The following is a 13,008-nucleotide window of genomic DNA, read 5'->3' as shown; positions in this document are numbered from 1 at the left end:
TATTCCTAGGTAGATGTGGATCAGCTGAGGGTCAGCTGATGCGAGCTTGACTAACGTGACCTGCCAGAACTAACGCTATGCTTGATGATTTACTCACCATCAATTCATCAGGTGTTTATGACATTTTCTTTCAGACGAATACAATCGGAGTTATGTTGAAAAATGTCCTGGCTCTTCCAAGCTTTATAATGGCAGTGAATGGCCGTATCTGTTTTGAAGTCCATCAAAGTGAATCCATCCATCATAAAAGTAATCCACACAGCTCTCCAGGGATTTATTAAGGCCTTCTGAAGTGAATCGATATGTTTGTGTAAGAAAAATAACCATATTTAAAACTTCATCGACTAAAATAACTAGCTTTCGGAAGACAGATTTTTTTTTTTTTTATAAATAAATAAAAAATTGTGTATGTTACATCATCAATGGGCGGTAGATGGGTGGGCTGTCTGATTCAGGCTGTATAAATGAAAGGACAGTAAGGAGAGCAGAACAAACTCCTAACAGGAGGAGACTCACTCATGGCCTATGAGACAGAGGATCATGAGACTCAATACTGCTTTCCTGCCATCAACTCATCATGTATCAAGGGAAAACGCTCCAGATATGAATACAATATCATGTATGTGTTTGTATCATTGCTGTCAGCATGGACTGTGTTTCTGAACCTGCTGGTGATCATCTCCATCTCTCACTTCAAGAAGCTTCACACTCCAACAAACCTGATTATTCTCTCTCTGGCTGTGACCGACCTGCTTATGGGACTTGTTATGTCTATAGAGGGCATTAGATTTATTGAGACGTGTTGGTACTTTGGAGACACTTTCTGTAAACTGTGTATTACAATCCTTGGATTGGTCTTCTCAGCATCTATCAGTAATTTAGTATTAATTGCTGTTGATCGTTATGTGGCTGTGTGTCACCCTTTACAGTACCCACAGAAAATAACCACAACTAAAACTTTAATAAGCATCTGTGTCTGCTGGGTTTGTTTTTCAACTTATAATGCTACAATTGTAATTAATGATGGATATTTAGACACTTCAGTCAGAACAGACATGTGTTATGGAGAGTGTTCTATTATGATGGGTTTTGCCTGGGGAGTTACTGATCTGTTCATGTCTTTTATTTTTCCATGTACCCTAATAATAACTTTATATTTGAGGATATTTTATGTAGTACATCAGCAAGTAAAAGTTATAAACTCTCTGATGAAGGGTGGTAAATGTGTAACTGAAGGATCAGTGAGGAGGAAATCTGAGAGTAAAGCTGCTCTGACATTAGGAATCATTGTGACAGTTTATCTGCTGTGCTTTATTCCATACTATATTTGTTCTTTATCAGTAGTCTCTTCCACAATTATGCATATTTTAGCATGGGTTGTGTACATAAACTCAGGTCTGAATCCTCTGATCTATGCTTTATTTTATCCCTGGTTTAAAAAGACAGTTAAACACATCCTAACTCTGAAAATATTTCAGCCAGCATCCTCTCTGGTCAATATTTTTACAGAGCATCAGTATTAATTAAACTGGTAAAGCTGTCCCTTATAAAGGGTATAATTATCTTTGTAGTATTTACATTTGTAATATCTTAATAGTATGTAGCTTATTTCAGAGAGTATGTTTGCTACATTTTTTATTTGAACAATTCATTAAAACCTATTTTACACACATTGAAATTAAGTGTCAAAATGTTCATAAATTGCATTAAATTAGTTCATTAAATAAACTGAGCAAGCAGCATAACTCCTCAATGTACTGGAATAAATGGTAAAGGGAGATAACTGTATGTGCTTTATGCTTTATCACTTGCAGTCTGTATGGCCAGTTCTTGCTGTGAGATGTTACCCCACTCTTCCAAGGCTCTCAAAGTTCTCGAACATGGTTCCAGGATTAGAAATCACAGTTTGTGTGTGTGTTTGTGTCCTGGTAAACCCAAATGTCCCCACAAAGATAGTAATATCAGAAATGTTTGACCTTGTGGGGACATTTCTTTATGGTCCCCATTAAGAAAACATGTAATAAATTATATAATATTATATAATAAATGTAATAAATTAATAATATTAATTAACAACATGTACTTACTTTAAGGTTAGGATAGAATTAGGGTTTGGTTAAGGGTTAGTTGCATGTAATTATGCACAATTTACTGTTATTACTATGGTAAATACATTTTTAACAAGGACACTGCAAAATAAACTTACCAAATTTTGTAATGTGAATATGTTGAATACGGTGCGTATTTCTACAGTAAGCATTCATCGAAAAATCTAAAGAAAAAACTATAGAATAAAGATAAAACTATAGAATAATATGAGACATGATGACAAATTTCATTAGGTGAACTAATGATCTATTAAAAACAGTATGCAAACACAATTTCAATATTCAATTTATTTTAGCCCCTCCTTGAACTGCCACCTTACCGTGGTGGAGGGGTTTGAGTACCCGAATGAACCTAGGAGCTATGTTGTCTGGGGCTATATGGCCCTGGTAGGGTCTCCCAAGGCAAACAGGTCCTAGGCGACGGGCCAGACTAAGAGCGGTTCAAAAACCCTTATGATGCCAAAAAAAACGAGGACCGTGACGTCGCCCGGTATGGCGCAGCCGGGGCCCCACCCTGGAGCCAGGCCCGGGGTTGGGGCTCGTATGCGAGCGCCTGGTGGTCGGGCCTCCCCCCATGGGGTCCGGCCGGGCTCAGCCCGAAGGAGCGACATGGGGACACCCTCCCGTGGACCCACCACCTGCAGGAGGGACCGTAAGGGGCCGGTGCTAAGTGGATCGGGCGGCAGTCGAAGGCGGGGGCCTAGACAACCCGATCCCTGGATGCGGAATCTAGCTCTAGGGACATGGAATGTCACCTCTCTGGCGGGGAAGGAGCCTGAGGTTGTGCGTGAGGTTCAGAGATTCCGACTAGAGATAGTTGGGATCACCTCGAGAGAGGATGGACTCTTCACCACTCTGGAGTTGCCCATGGTGAGAGGCGGCGGGCTGGTGTGGGTTTGCTTATAGCCCCCCAGCTCAGCCGCCATGTGTTGGAGTTCACCCCGGTGAACGAGAGGGTCGCTTCCCTACGCCTTCGGGTCGGGATAGGTCTCTCACTGTCGTTTGTGCTTACGGGCCGAACGGCAGTGTAGAGTACCCGGCCTTCTTGGAGTCTCTGGGAGGGGTGCTGGAAAGTGCTCCGACTGGGGACTCCGTCATTCTACTGGGGGACTTCAACGCCCACGTGGGCAGCGACAGTGACACCTGGAGGGGCGTGATTGGGAGGAACGGCCCCCCTGATCTGAACCCGAGTGGTGTTCTGTTATTGGACTTCTGTGCTAGTTACAGCTTGTCTATAACGAACACCATGTTCAAGCATAAGGGTGTCCATCAGTGCACATGGCACCAGGACACCCTAGGCCGGAGGTCGATGATCGACTTTGTGGTCGTTTCATCCGACCTCCGGCCGTATGTCTTGGACACTCGGGTGAAGAGAGGGGCGGAGCTGTCAACTGATCACCACCTGGTGGTGAGTTGGATCCGATGGCGGGGGAGGAAGCTGGACAGACTCGGCAGACCCAAACGTACTGTGAGGGTCTGTTGGGAACGTTTGGCCGAATGTCCTGTCAGAGAGATCTTCACCCCCCACCTCCGGCAGAGCTTCGACCAGATCCCGAGGGAGTCTGGAGATATTGAGTCCGAGTGGACCATGTTCTCCACCTCCATTCAACGTGGCCACTCGGAGCTGTGGCCGTAAGGTCTCCGGTGCCTGTCGAGGCGGCAATCCCCGAACCCGGTGGTGGACACCGGAAGTAAGGGATGCCGTCAAGCTGAAGGAGGAGTCCTATCGGGCCTGGCTGGCTTGTGGGACTCCTGAGGCAGCTGATGGGTACCGACGGGCCAAGCGGACTGCAGCCCGGGTGGTTGTGGAGGCAAAAACTCGGGCCTGGGAGGAGTTCGGTGAGGCCATGGAGAAGGACTATCGGTCGGCCTCGAAGAGATTCTGGCAAACCGTCCGGCGCCTCAGGAGGGGGAAGCAGTGCCCAGTGCCCTTCCCCCTGGGGAAGCAGGGGGAACACTGGACCAGCTCTATACCCTCTACAGGGTGCTGGAGGGCTCATGGGAGTTTGCCCAACCAATCCACATGTGCTTTGTGGATTTGGAGAAGGCATTCGACTGTGTCCCTCGCGGTGGCCTGTGGAGGGTGCTCCGGGAGTATGGGGTCCGGGGCCCTTTGCTAAGGGCTATCCGGTCCCTGTACGACCGGAGCAGGAGCTTGGTTCGTATTGCCAGCAGTAAGTCAGACTTGTTCCTGGTGCGTGCTGGACTCCGGCAGGGCTGCCCTTTGTCGCCGGTTCTGCTCATAATTTTTATGGACAGAATTTCTAGGCGCAGCCAGGGGCCGGAGGGGGTCAGGTTTGGGGACCACACGATTTCATCTCTGCTCTTTGCGGATGATGTTGTCGTGTTGGCCTCATCAAACCAGGACCTCCAGCATGCACTGGGACGGTTTGCAGCCGAGTGTGAAGCGGCTGGGATGAAAATCAGCACCTCCAAATCCGAGGCCATGGTTCTCAGTCGGAAAAGGGTGGTTTGCCCGCTTCAGGTTGGTGGAGAGTTCCTGCCTCAAGTGGAGGAGTTCAAGTATCTTGGGGTCTTGTTCACGAGTGAGGGAAGGATGGAACGGGAGATTGACAGGCGGATCGGTGCAGCTTCTGCAGTAATGCAGTTACTGCATGTGTATGGTGCAGTGTCGTGGTGAAGAAGGAGCTGAGCCGCAAGGCGAAGCTCTCGATTTACCAGTCAATCTACGTTCCTACTCTCACCTATGGTCATGAGCTGTGGGTCATGACCGAAAGGACAAGATCCCGGATACAAGCTGCCGAAATGAGCTTTCTCCGCAGGGTGGCTGGGCGATCCCTTAGAGATAGGGTGAGAAGCTCGGTCACTCGGGAGGAGCTCAGAGTAGAGCCGCTGCTCCTCCACATCGAGAGAGGTCAGTTGAGGTGGCTCGGGCATCTTTTCCGGATGCCTCCTGGACGCCTTCCCGGGAAGGTGTTCCGGGCATGTCCCACCGGGAGGAGACCCCGGGGAAGACCTAGGACACGCTGGAGAGACTATGTCTCCCGGCTGGCCTGGGAACGCCTCGGTGTCCCCCCGGAAGAGCTGGAGGAAGTGTCTGGGGAGAGGGAAGTCTGGGCATCCCTGCTTAGACTGCTGCCCCCGCGACCCGGCCCCGGATAAGCGGTAGAAGATGAATGGATGGATGAATTTATTTTAGCTATGCTATTCTGTTTATGTTTCTCTCAGATGCATCTCTGTCATACTACCAATGTATAACTTTAACATCAGGTCTGTCATTTCGCTCATTATTACAACAGAGGAAATAAATATTCTCTTTGACATAAGATACATCAGTCTTTGACATAAGATACAATGTGTTTGTGATTTACCGACCGAAATATAAATTGTATACAAAAAAATGAGTGGCGAATATTTTAAGAATTAATATGTGTTAAACTGATATTTTAAACCAGGGGTAAAATACAGCAAAGATTAAAGGATTCAGACATGAATTTAAATACAAGTTCCATGTTAGAAAACCTGATGTGGTCGATGATATTACTGTGGTGTCTGTTACAATATTTCATGAGTTCGCAGTTAATGTTAAAAGAACTTGTCTTGCTGTCCTTTACTTCTTACTAGTAAAAATGCAATTACGACGAGTAACGCTGGGTACAATTTAAGCTAAAACAGCTTGCCATAGTAAGGCGATGCTCAATTTTGGAACTTTATTTCACAAGTGAACAATATTTACTCATTCTCTTTGTTAACTGGACTAAGAAATTTATGTTTATTTGTCTGCAAAAGTCTGCCGGATGATGCAAAGCGGCTTTCGTGGAAACATGTTTGGAACTTCATTTAGTGGGAAATCAGGAAAGCAGAAAAACTGTCACAATGAGTCTTAATGTCAGAGCAGCTTTACTATCAGATTTCTTCTTCACTGGACCTTCCATTACACCAATTCATCAGTTTATAACTTTAACTTGCTGATGTGCAACACTGAAAATTCTCAAATATAAAGTTATTATCAGGGTGCAAGGACACGTTTAGATCCTTGCAAAACTCATTATAAAGGGACACTGATCTGTGTGACATATCTGCTGCTAAGACCAGCACCATTGTAAACTAAACCAGTAGAGACAGATGCTCATTAAAGTTTAATTTAAAAAGAATGTGCACTAACATTGCAATTCTTTTTCTGTTTACCACTCTTCCAAAGTGTCCCCCAAAGTGTCACAACAACACAAATACGGCTAGATTATCTAGCGAAACTGTTTATTATACACCACATATACTTTACAACAAGAATTTGTCTTAAGGCCTGTTCACATCAAGGTCGATAAAGGCTCCAATAAGGTTCCGCGGTGAAGTTCTTTTGATTTGGGGTAAAAATATAAGTATATAGTATGAAGAGTATATAGTATTAACCCTTTCCCTGCCACTGATGGAAATTTCCATCATTTGTGAGAAAACATTTCTCCGCCATTGATGGAATTTTCCGTCTTTACGTGTTTTCACTGTTATACGCAAGAGGGCGCTATTTCACATCTTCTGAAAGAGAACTGAATCTCCTGATCAAGAAGACTCAGAAACAAGCGATCTCATGTAATCATATGCATATGTAAAACAATGCGATTACCAACATTTATATAAATCAAAACTGCCTAATGTTACTGAATGGAATGTCGACCCAGGACGAGCTATAGGACTGTCTAAGCATTAGGGGTGTTGATGGACTTGATCTATTCCATCTGTGTTTTGATCATCGTTCTGAATATGATCCAGATGTATTCTTTGAAAGCTTTTGGCACAAAACGTTGCTTTTGTTTATGAAACTTACCCACATTCAAGTGTTGCTAGAACATGAATAGATGCATGAAGCTAGAATAAAACAGGTTTTTTTGTTTAAAAGCAGAGGGTCAGTTTGATATATTGCATATTCAGATATTCATACAAACAAACATTCTGGGGGCCATGAAATTTTGGTGAAAATTATCAAAAACGCTGGCGGTGGCTGACAACTTAAAAAAAATGCTGGCAGGGAAATATTTAAATATTAAAAAACAGTGTCAGTGTCTCTATCACTTAAAGTGGCTCTCCAGTGTGTTTGTGATTTTTCTCGCACACATCTGACCTTGATGGACTGAACAGAAGAAATGAAGAAGTTTCCACACTAAAGAAGGCAGAGCCTCAGCACACACCTACAGATTACATAATCCCCACGGACCAATGGGAGTTTAAAGGTGTTTACCAGCCGCTTGGCAAGCTGTTTCAAACTCCAGATACAAACTTAGTTTTGGCCTGAATTAGTTTGAAATGACGTCACACTTGTTCGTTCTTCGATTTGCTTGCCTTGAAGTATACAGTATCAGGGCCTTAACTATAAAGATAAGTTTATTGTTTTATAAATTGTTCTAAATTGAAAAGTAATAATATAGTAACAAATTTTATTTTAAAATAAATGAAAAAAATTTGATTAATGATTACAAGAGCACATGAATTTTAAAAGTGCACTAGGGCTGTGCAATATGAAAAAAAAAAAAAAAAAACTAACAAAACTAACACGATTTCTTTATATACTCAATTGTCTGTATAACTTTTTTGGAAGCCGACTGATATTTGTGGGCACCATATCTTTGCATAAATGATTCGTCATATGAGATTTCTTATTGGAACTCTTTTCCAATGTTGTACAGTTCGCATGCCTGATTTTTGTTCACCTGGTTCGGAATGTGCCATTGTTTTTCTATGTAAGCAATTTACAATGCTCAAAGTTCAATACTAAGGGAGATATTTGCTTTTAAAGAAATACATTTCTAATGACTACAGCAAACGGACGGTAGGGACTACAAGACATTCCTCTAGGGTTAGTGACATCACTAACCCCAACATTTACATAAAACTCTCCCCTGGGAACACAATAAATAAAGGGGCCGAGGCCATTTTATGTTGCTTTGGAGAAGAGTTGTTGTGGTAGTATAGTGTCGTTGCGCCATGCCGTCGAAACGCTGTTATTTTCACCCAGATTGCAGGTCCACTTTGTTCAGTCTTCCTAAGTATGGTTACAATTTATTTTTTAACTCGGTCCCTCATAATTAGAATCCTAATGTCACTCTCTGTGCTGCACATTTTCCGGAGGAAAGCTTCCTCAATCTACGTGAGTTCAGAGTTCAGTACGGCTTGTCCTGAAAGATGGAGCAGTTCCAACTTTAAAAACAGAAGCTGTTGTTTACGAGCCACAACCTGCAAGTATGATTTTTTGGTTGATGTGTTTTCCTGTAATAGTTCGTATTGTTAATTGTACGTTGTAGCAAGGAAGTAAACAAAGGACAACGCTGTTTGGCTCTACAAACCAGTTTGTTAAATGCTAATTCATACTTATCTGACAAACACATACAAACTTCTGTTTAATATCACCAGCGCAGCGAACTTGGAATGTTTGTGGTTGTTGTCGTTTATGTGATCAGTGTAAATTGAACCCGTGCTTCATAGAACCCGGAGATCATCGACCGTTTTTACAAGGAGGGGCAGAGCAGTGTAGAATAATGGTTAAATATGTGAAAAATAATGCAAATTTTTAAAAACGAAGCATGAACACATGTTACAGTGCACCCCACAAACACAATCAAGCCTTTTAAATTTTTTTTTTTAAAAACCTGCATCTTGTGTTTTTAACCGCAAAATGCATTCTGTGTGAATGGTCTACTATGTTCTGTTTGGCTGCAACAATAGTTTGAAAGTGCTTGCAAATTCCCTGGCTCTATCAGGGCCAACTGGTGCTACCAAACCGGGCCCCGGACCAAATGAACATCCCCGCCTCCCATCCCCATGCTTGGGACGGCCTTGGGCTCTCAGAAACATCATCTCTCCTGTATCCAACATATTCCCAAACCACAGATGTTTTTAATACTGTCCTGGATTCAGCTTCCCTGATTCTGTGCTTACTTCCATGTCGTAATAGTAAACTTGCTCGGTTCTGTTCTCGCGCTAGATTTAAGCCCAATTTATACTTCTGCGTCGAACTCACGCCGTAGCTACGACGTAAGCTGTGTGTAGCGCGCATACACTTCGGCGTACCCTGACGTGCGACTCTCCAAAAATGTAACAACGCATCAATTCTATGCGGACGCAAGCGCTGTGATTGGTCTGCTTGAACCCCTCCCTCGGGTTTCACATGCTCCCTCTGCATGAGTAATTGCGCGTCAACGCGGACAACGACGCAGAAGTATAAATTAAAACCAACGCGTTGCCTACAGCGCAGAGGCTCCGGCGTAGGTCCGACACAGAATTATAAATCAGCCTTTGGGCATGCTGCATTCAGTATCGTGCTTTCTGCGGTTCAGAAATCACGCATACTCACATGTGATTTTTTTATGATTTTGATTAAATCGCACAGCCCTAAGGATAAATCCTTTATAGGCTAAGTAAATAGTCTTTTTAAAAAATAAGGATTGGTCAATTTTGATTTAATGGTGACTTTAAAGAGGTGGATGACTTAAGTGCAACGCAGGCTTATAATAAACAGAATTTAATCATGTATTGGTGTGGACGCTAATATAGTTATCGTTCCTGGTGTGAACGGGCCTTTTAACATGTATCATATTGTTTATGAAAACTGTGTTGCATTAAAGATGAATAGACTGAATTGCTTCAGAAACTGACATCTGTAGGATGTTTCAAACTAAGTAGTCCAGTTCAGCATTCATTACAGAATACATTTCATAAATGGCATCTACAGTTGCAGTGAAGTTTATCAAGAACTGGCGAACTTTTGTTAAGCATTCCTCCTCTGCAACTTCTTGATCCTTGGATAAAGCTCTAAGAAAATCTGACCTGCATGGTGCGGCATATTGGGCAGCCTACAGCAAAACCAAACAAAATTTCTGGGTAAGCAAGCAATCATTGTCTTATTTAAAAAGCCATATGTTATTACAGATGACCTACATTTTTCGACTAATTAAATTCCATGACTTTTTCAGTTGTTTATGATCACAGTAAAAGTATATTTACTGAGTATGTTTACTAGATAATTTCCTTTACAAGACTTTTCCAGGCCTCATTACATGCAAAACAAAATGACATGCCCATCTCGCCATGCACACATAGCTACTGAAAACACCCACCGTGAAAACTTTCTGGACAATCCAGCCGTGATACCTCTTGAGGGCTTGCTCATAAGCTTTAGTGATATTGATGCGAATAAGATCGGGATTGTCCTCATCTCTCTCCCCATCCACTAGACTCTGCAGTAAAATCTGAATGAACCGCAGACCTCTGAGGAAAACACTGGTGATATTGTCAAACAATTTATGAAAAATCATAAATTGTACATACAGTAGTATATTATTTTCATTAGAGCTGCACAATTAACACATTAAATCCAATAAATGACATGTTTTTCCCCCCAAACCAGTTTAAGGTTAGGGTGTAGGGTATGTTTAGGGGTTAGTATCTTGTGTAGCATTATGTTGGTGATCAGCAGTGTGATTGACATTAGTAATTAAATCTTTAGAATCGACTGCGGGAGGAGTTTGCATTAAACAGGTTTGGACAATAAAAGCACTACGACTACGAATTGGATTTAACGCAGTACGTCATCACTACAAGCTGCAGCGAGGACAGTCTCAACACCCACACGATCTTGTTCCCAGATGATGATTCGCAACTTTAGGTGCGTTCACATCATGTAGAAATTGCTGGTTTCACTACAGTGGTTCAGGCTGCAGGATTTCCGAATGACTAAAGAAAAGTTATCAGCAAGATGGTATAAAACTGCACACTTCTTGTCTATTACCACCCACTGCTACTTTACCAGTGACAGAAATAAGCAGTTAGAATGGCAACATATAGGTAGCACTTCAAAGTTAATACTGAATCAAAACTAGTCAGCACAGGTTATAATTGAGGTGGTTTAATAACAGTATTAGGCTATGGTTGCACTTGAATTTGTTACAAATTAAATGTATAAAATTGTACAAAACACATTTAATTGTACCCAGAGTATGTAGAACGCGTGTTTTTCCCCCCAAACCAGATAAGTGGAAATCCCACCATGAAGGGTAGGGTTAGGGATTAGTGTCAAAGTCACTTGAAGGCAAGTTTGCAAGGTTAGCAAAAAAAACTAAAAAAGTGTAAGAGGCCACTTTTTTAATGGATGTCAATGGATGAGAGGCTACGCTGTAGAAACTGGTTTTGTGGGAAAACTGCTTATTTAATGAATCGACAGCCCATTGGCTAATCTTCAACATGTTCGCTTTTAAACATTTATTTTGGATTGATCTATTTTTAAAGTTTCCACCGAAAAAAATCCTGTTCTTTAAGAGAATTCACGGGCAATTGCAGGACAGGTATGCTTACGTTTACTGCATTTCTCATTCATTTCTGTGGTATCCGCAAAGAGTTATTGATGCGCCGCTAGATAGTTACATATTTCACAATGTTAAATTTTGTTAATTGCATTTTATAAATAAAATAAATGCACACATTTTTCAATACCTCTAATAAATTACATTTTGCATAAAGTTCAGTTTTGTAAATCACATTAATAAACATTCTCCTTCAGAATTGTGGTCTATTTTAATAGCCTACAAAAATGAGATTCTCAATGTATTTATTTCTATTAATCTTTAGTTTCTATTAATGTGATTTGTTGTTAGTATTTCACATTATTTTTGAGATATAAAATCATAAGAAACAAAGGACATGCAGAAAAAGTGAACAAATTACCTCTTTAACCACATAAGCGCCAGTGTGGCTCCAACTTTAGGCCACTCTGAGCCATAGATGCTTTTCTCAATTAACAGTATCTGCTGAAGAGTCTCATACTTCACTGGATCTGAGTCATAGACAGCTTTAATTTTCTAGTGAGAATTAAGAAGAATTCAAAACACTCATAAAATACATTTTCAAAGGCATTTGATATAGGAAGCGTCCTTAAAAACTGACTAATAAACACATACTAGCTTAGCCCTTACTAGACTTACTGTGATGTTTCCATTTATGTCAGCCTTAATTGGTGCAAAAACCTTGGAACCCAGGCAATCTGAAACATAATTTTATAACACACATTATAACAGCTAATCCTGACATACAATTGTTTATAAATGTGAAGCAGCTATTTTGAAGTGCTGTATAGGTAGGTACCAAGAAAGTTGTAGCCATATGGTAAACAAACTGTTCATCCTGTTCTACTAAAACTATAACTAGCCTACTTATAGCCTACTGTACTAACTAGGATAATACAACTATAAATAGACAGGCCTAGAATGAAATACTATGAAATATATCAAGCGTTAAATAACAGGAATTCACTGAAACAACATTGTACCCATATTCTGATCACTTCAGGAATCAAGAGGCATTTTTGCCTAGGCGATTTTCTGACCCTGGAACAGTGATAAAAGCGCGTGGTAATTTGGCGCCACCGTGTGGTTAAAGGAGGTATTCGCCCGCGCTGCGTAAAGAGTATCAGTTCTGTTTTATCCACTGCGTTGAATGTTTAATGACCCCCTTTGTTGTTTGTTACACAAGTTTGGACAATTCAGACATTAAAAAGTCAAGCTGAAATGCCAAATGTGAAAGGCAATAGCAGGGAGAGAAAGATTTAATGTCCAAAATTGCTTTCATTGTTTCCCTCCAGTAGGCTAGTATTGATTCTATTTTAAATCAACTTAGGTATTTTTAATCTATAGGCCTTAAGATACAGTTTCTTATGCTCGCTCACCAAAAATCTCATATATTATTTGTAACCTTCCATAATTAAGTCACACACGTACAAGTTAACGACTCACCGAAAAAATGTGGCAGATGAGAAACTGACTCCAGAAATGTTTTCGTGGCGATCTCGTTGGTGTCTGGCAGCGGCACAAACTGCTGATCCAGGAAAAGTGCCATCACAAAACATGTAAATAATGCTAACTGCTGAAATCTTGAGGCTTTATTTTCAATTGTCAAAGGT

General features: G+C 41.5%; 1 protein-coding gene and 1 pseudogene across 2 annotated transcripts; one reads left to right on the top strand and one right to left on the bottom strand.

Moving 5' to 3' along the window:
• The first annotated feature begins 525 nt into the window (after positions 1 to 525).
• Positions 526 to 1,523, top strand: LOC308683460 (trace amine-associated receptor 13c-like; annotated as a pseudogene). Its single transcript has one exon. The product of its transcript is annotated as a trace amine-associated receptor 13c-like (transcript).
• Positions 1,524 to 9,727: 8,204 nt separating this feature from the next.
• Positions 9,728 to 12,944, bottom strand: gltpb (glycolipid transfer protein b; the record flags this gene model as incomplete). The annotated part of the gene is made up of 5 exons (XM_081355092.1): positions 9,728 to 9,910; positions 10,175 to 10,325; positions 11,778 to 11,911; positions 12,035 to 12,093; positions 12,842 to 12,944. The coding sequence occupies 5 exons, from the start codon at positions 12,942 to 12,944 to the stop codon at positions 9,728 to 9,730; spliced, it is 630 nt and encodes a 209-aa protein (XP_081211218.1).
• Positions 12,945 to 13,008: the final 64 nt, after the last annotated feature.

Source organism: Scardinius erythrophthalmus (genome assembly GCF_964197995.2).
Source record: "Scardinius erythrophthalmus genome assembly, chromosome: 23".
Classification (NCBI taxonomy): Eukaryota; Metazoa; Chordata; class Actinopteri; order Cypriniformes; family Leuciscidae; genus Scardinius; species Scardinius erythrophthalmus.
The sequence above is the reverse complement of the archived record's forward strand: the minus strand, read 5'-3'. Positions and strand labels throughout refer to the sequence as shown.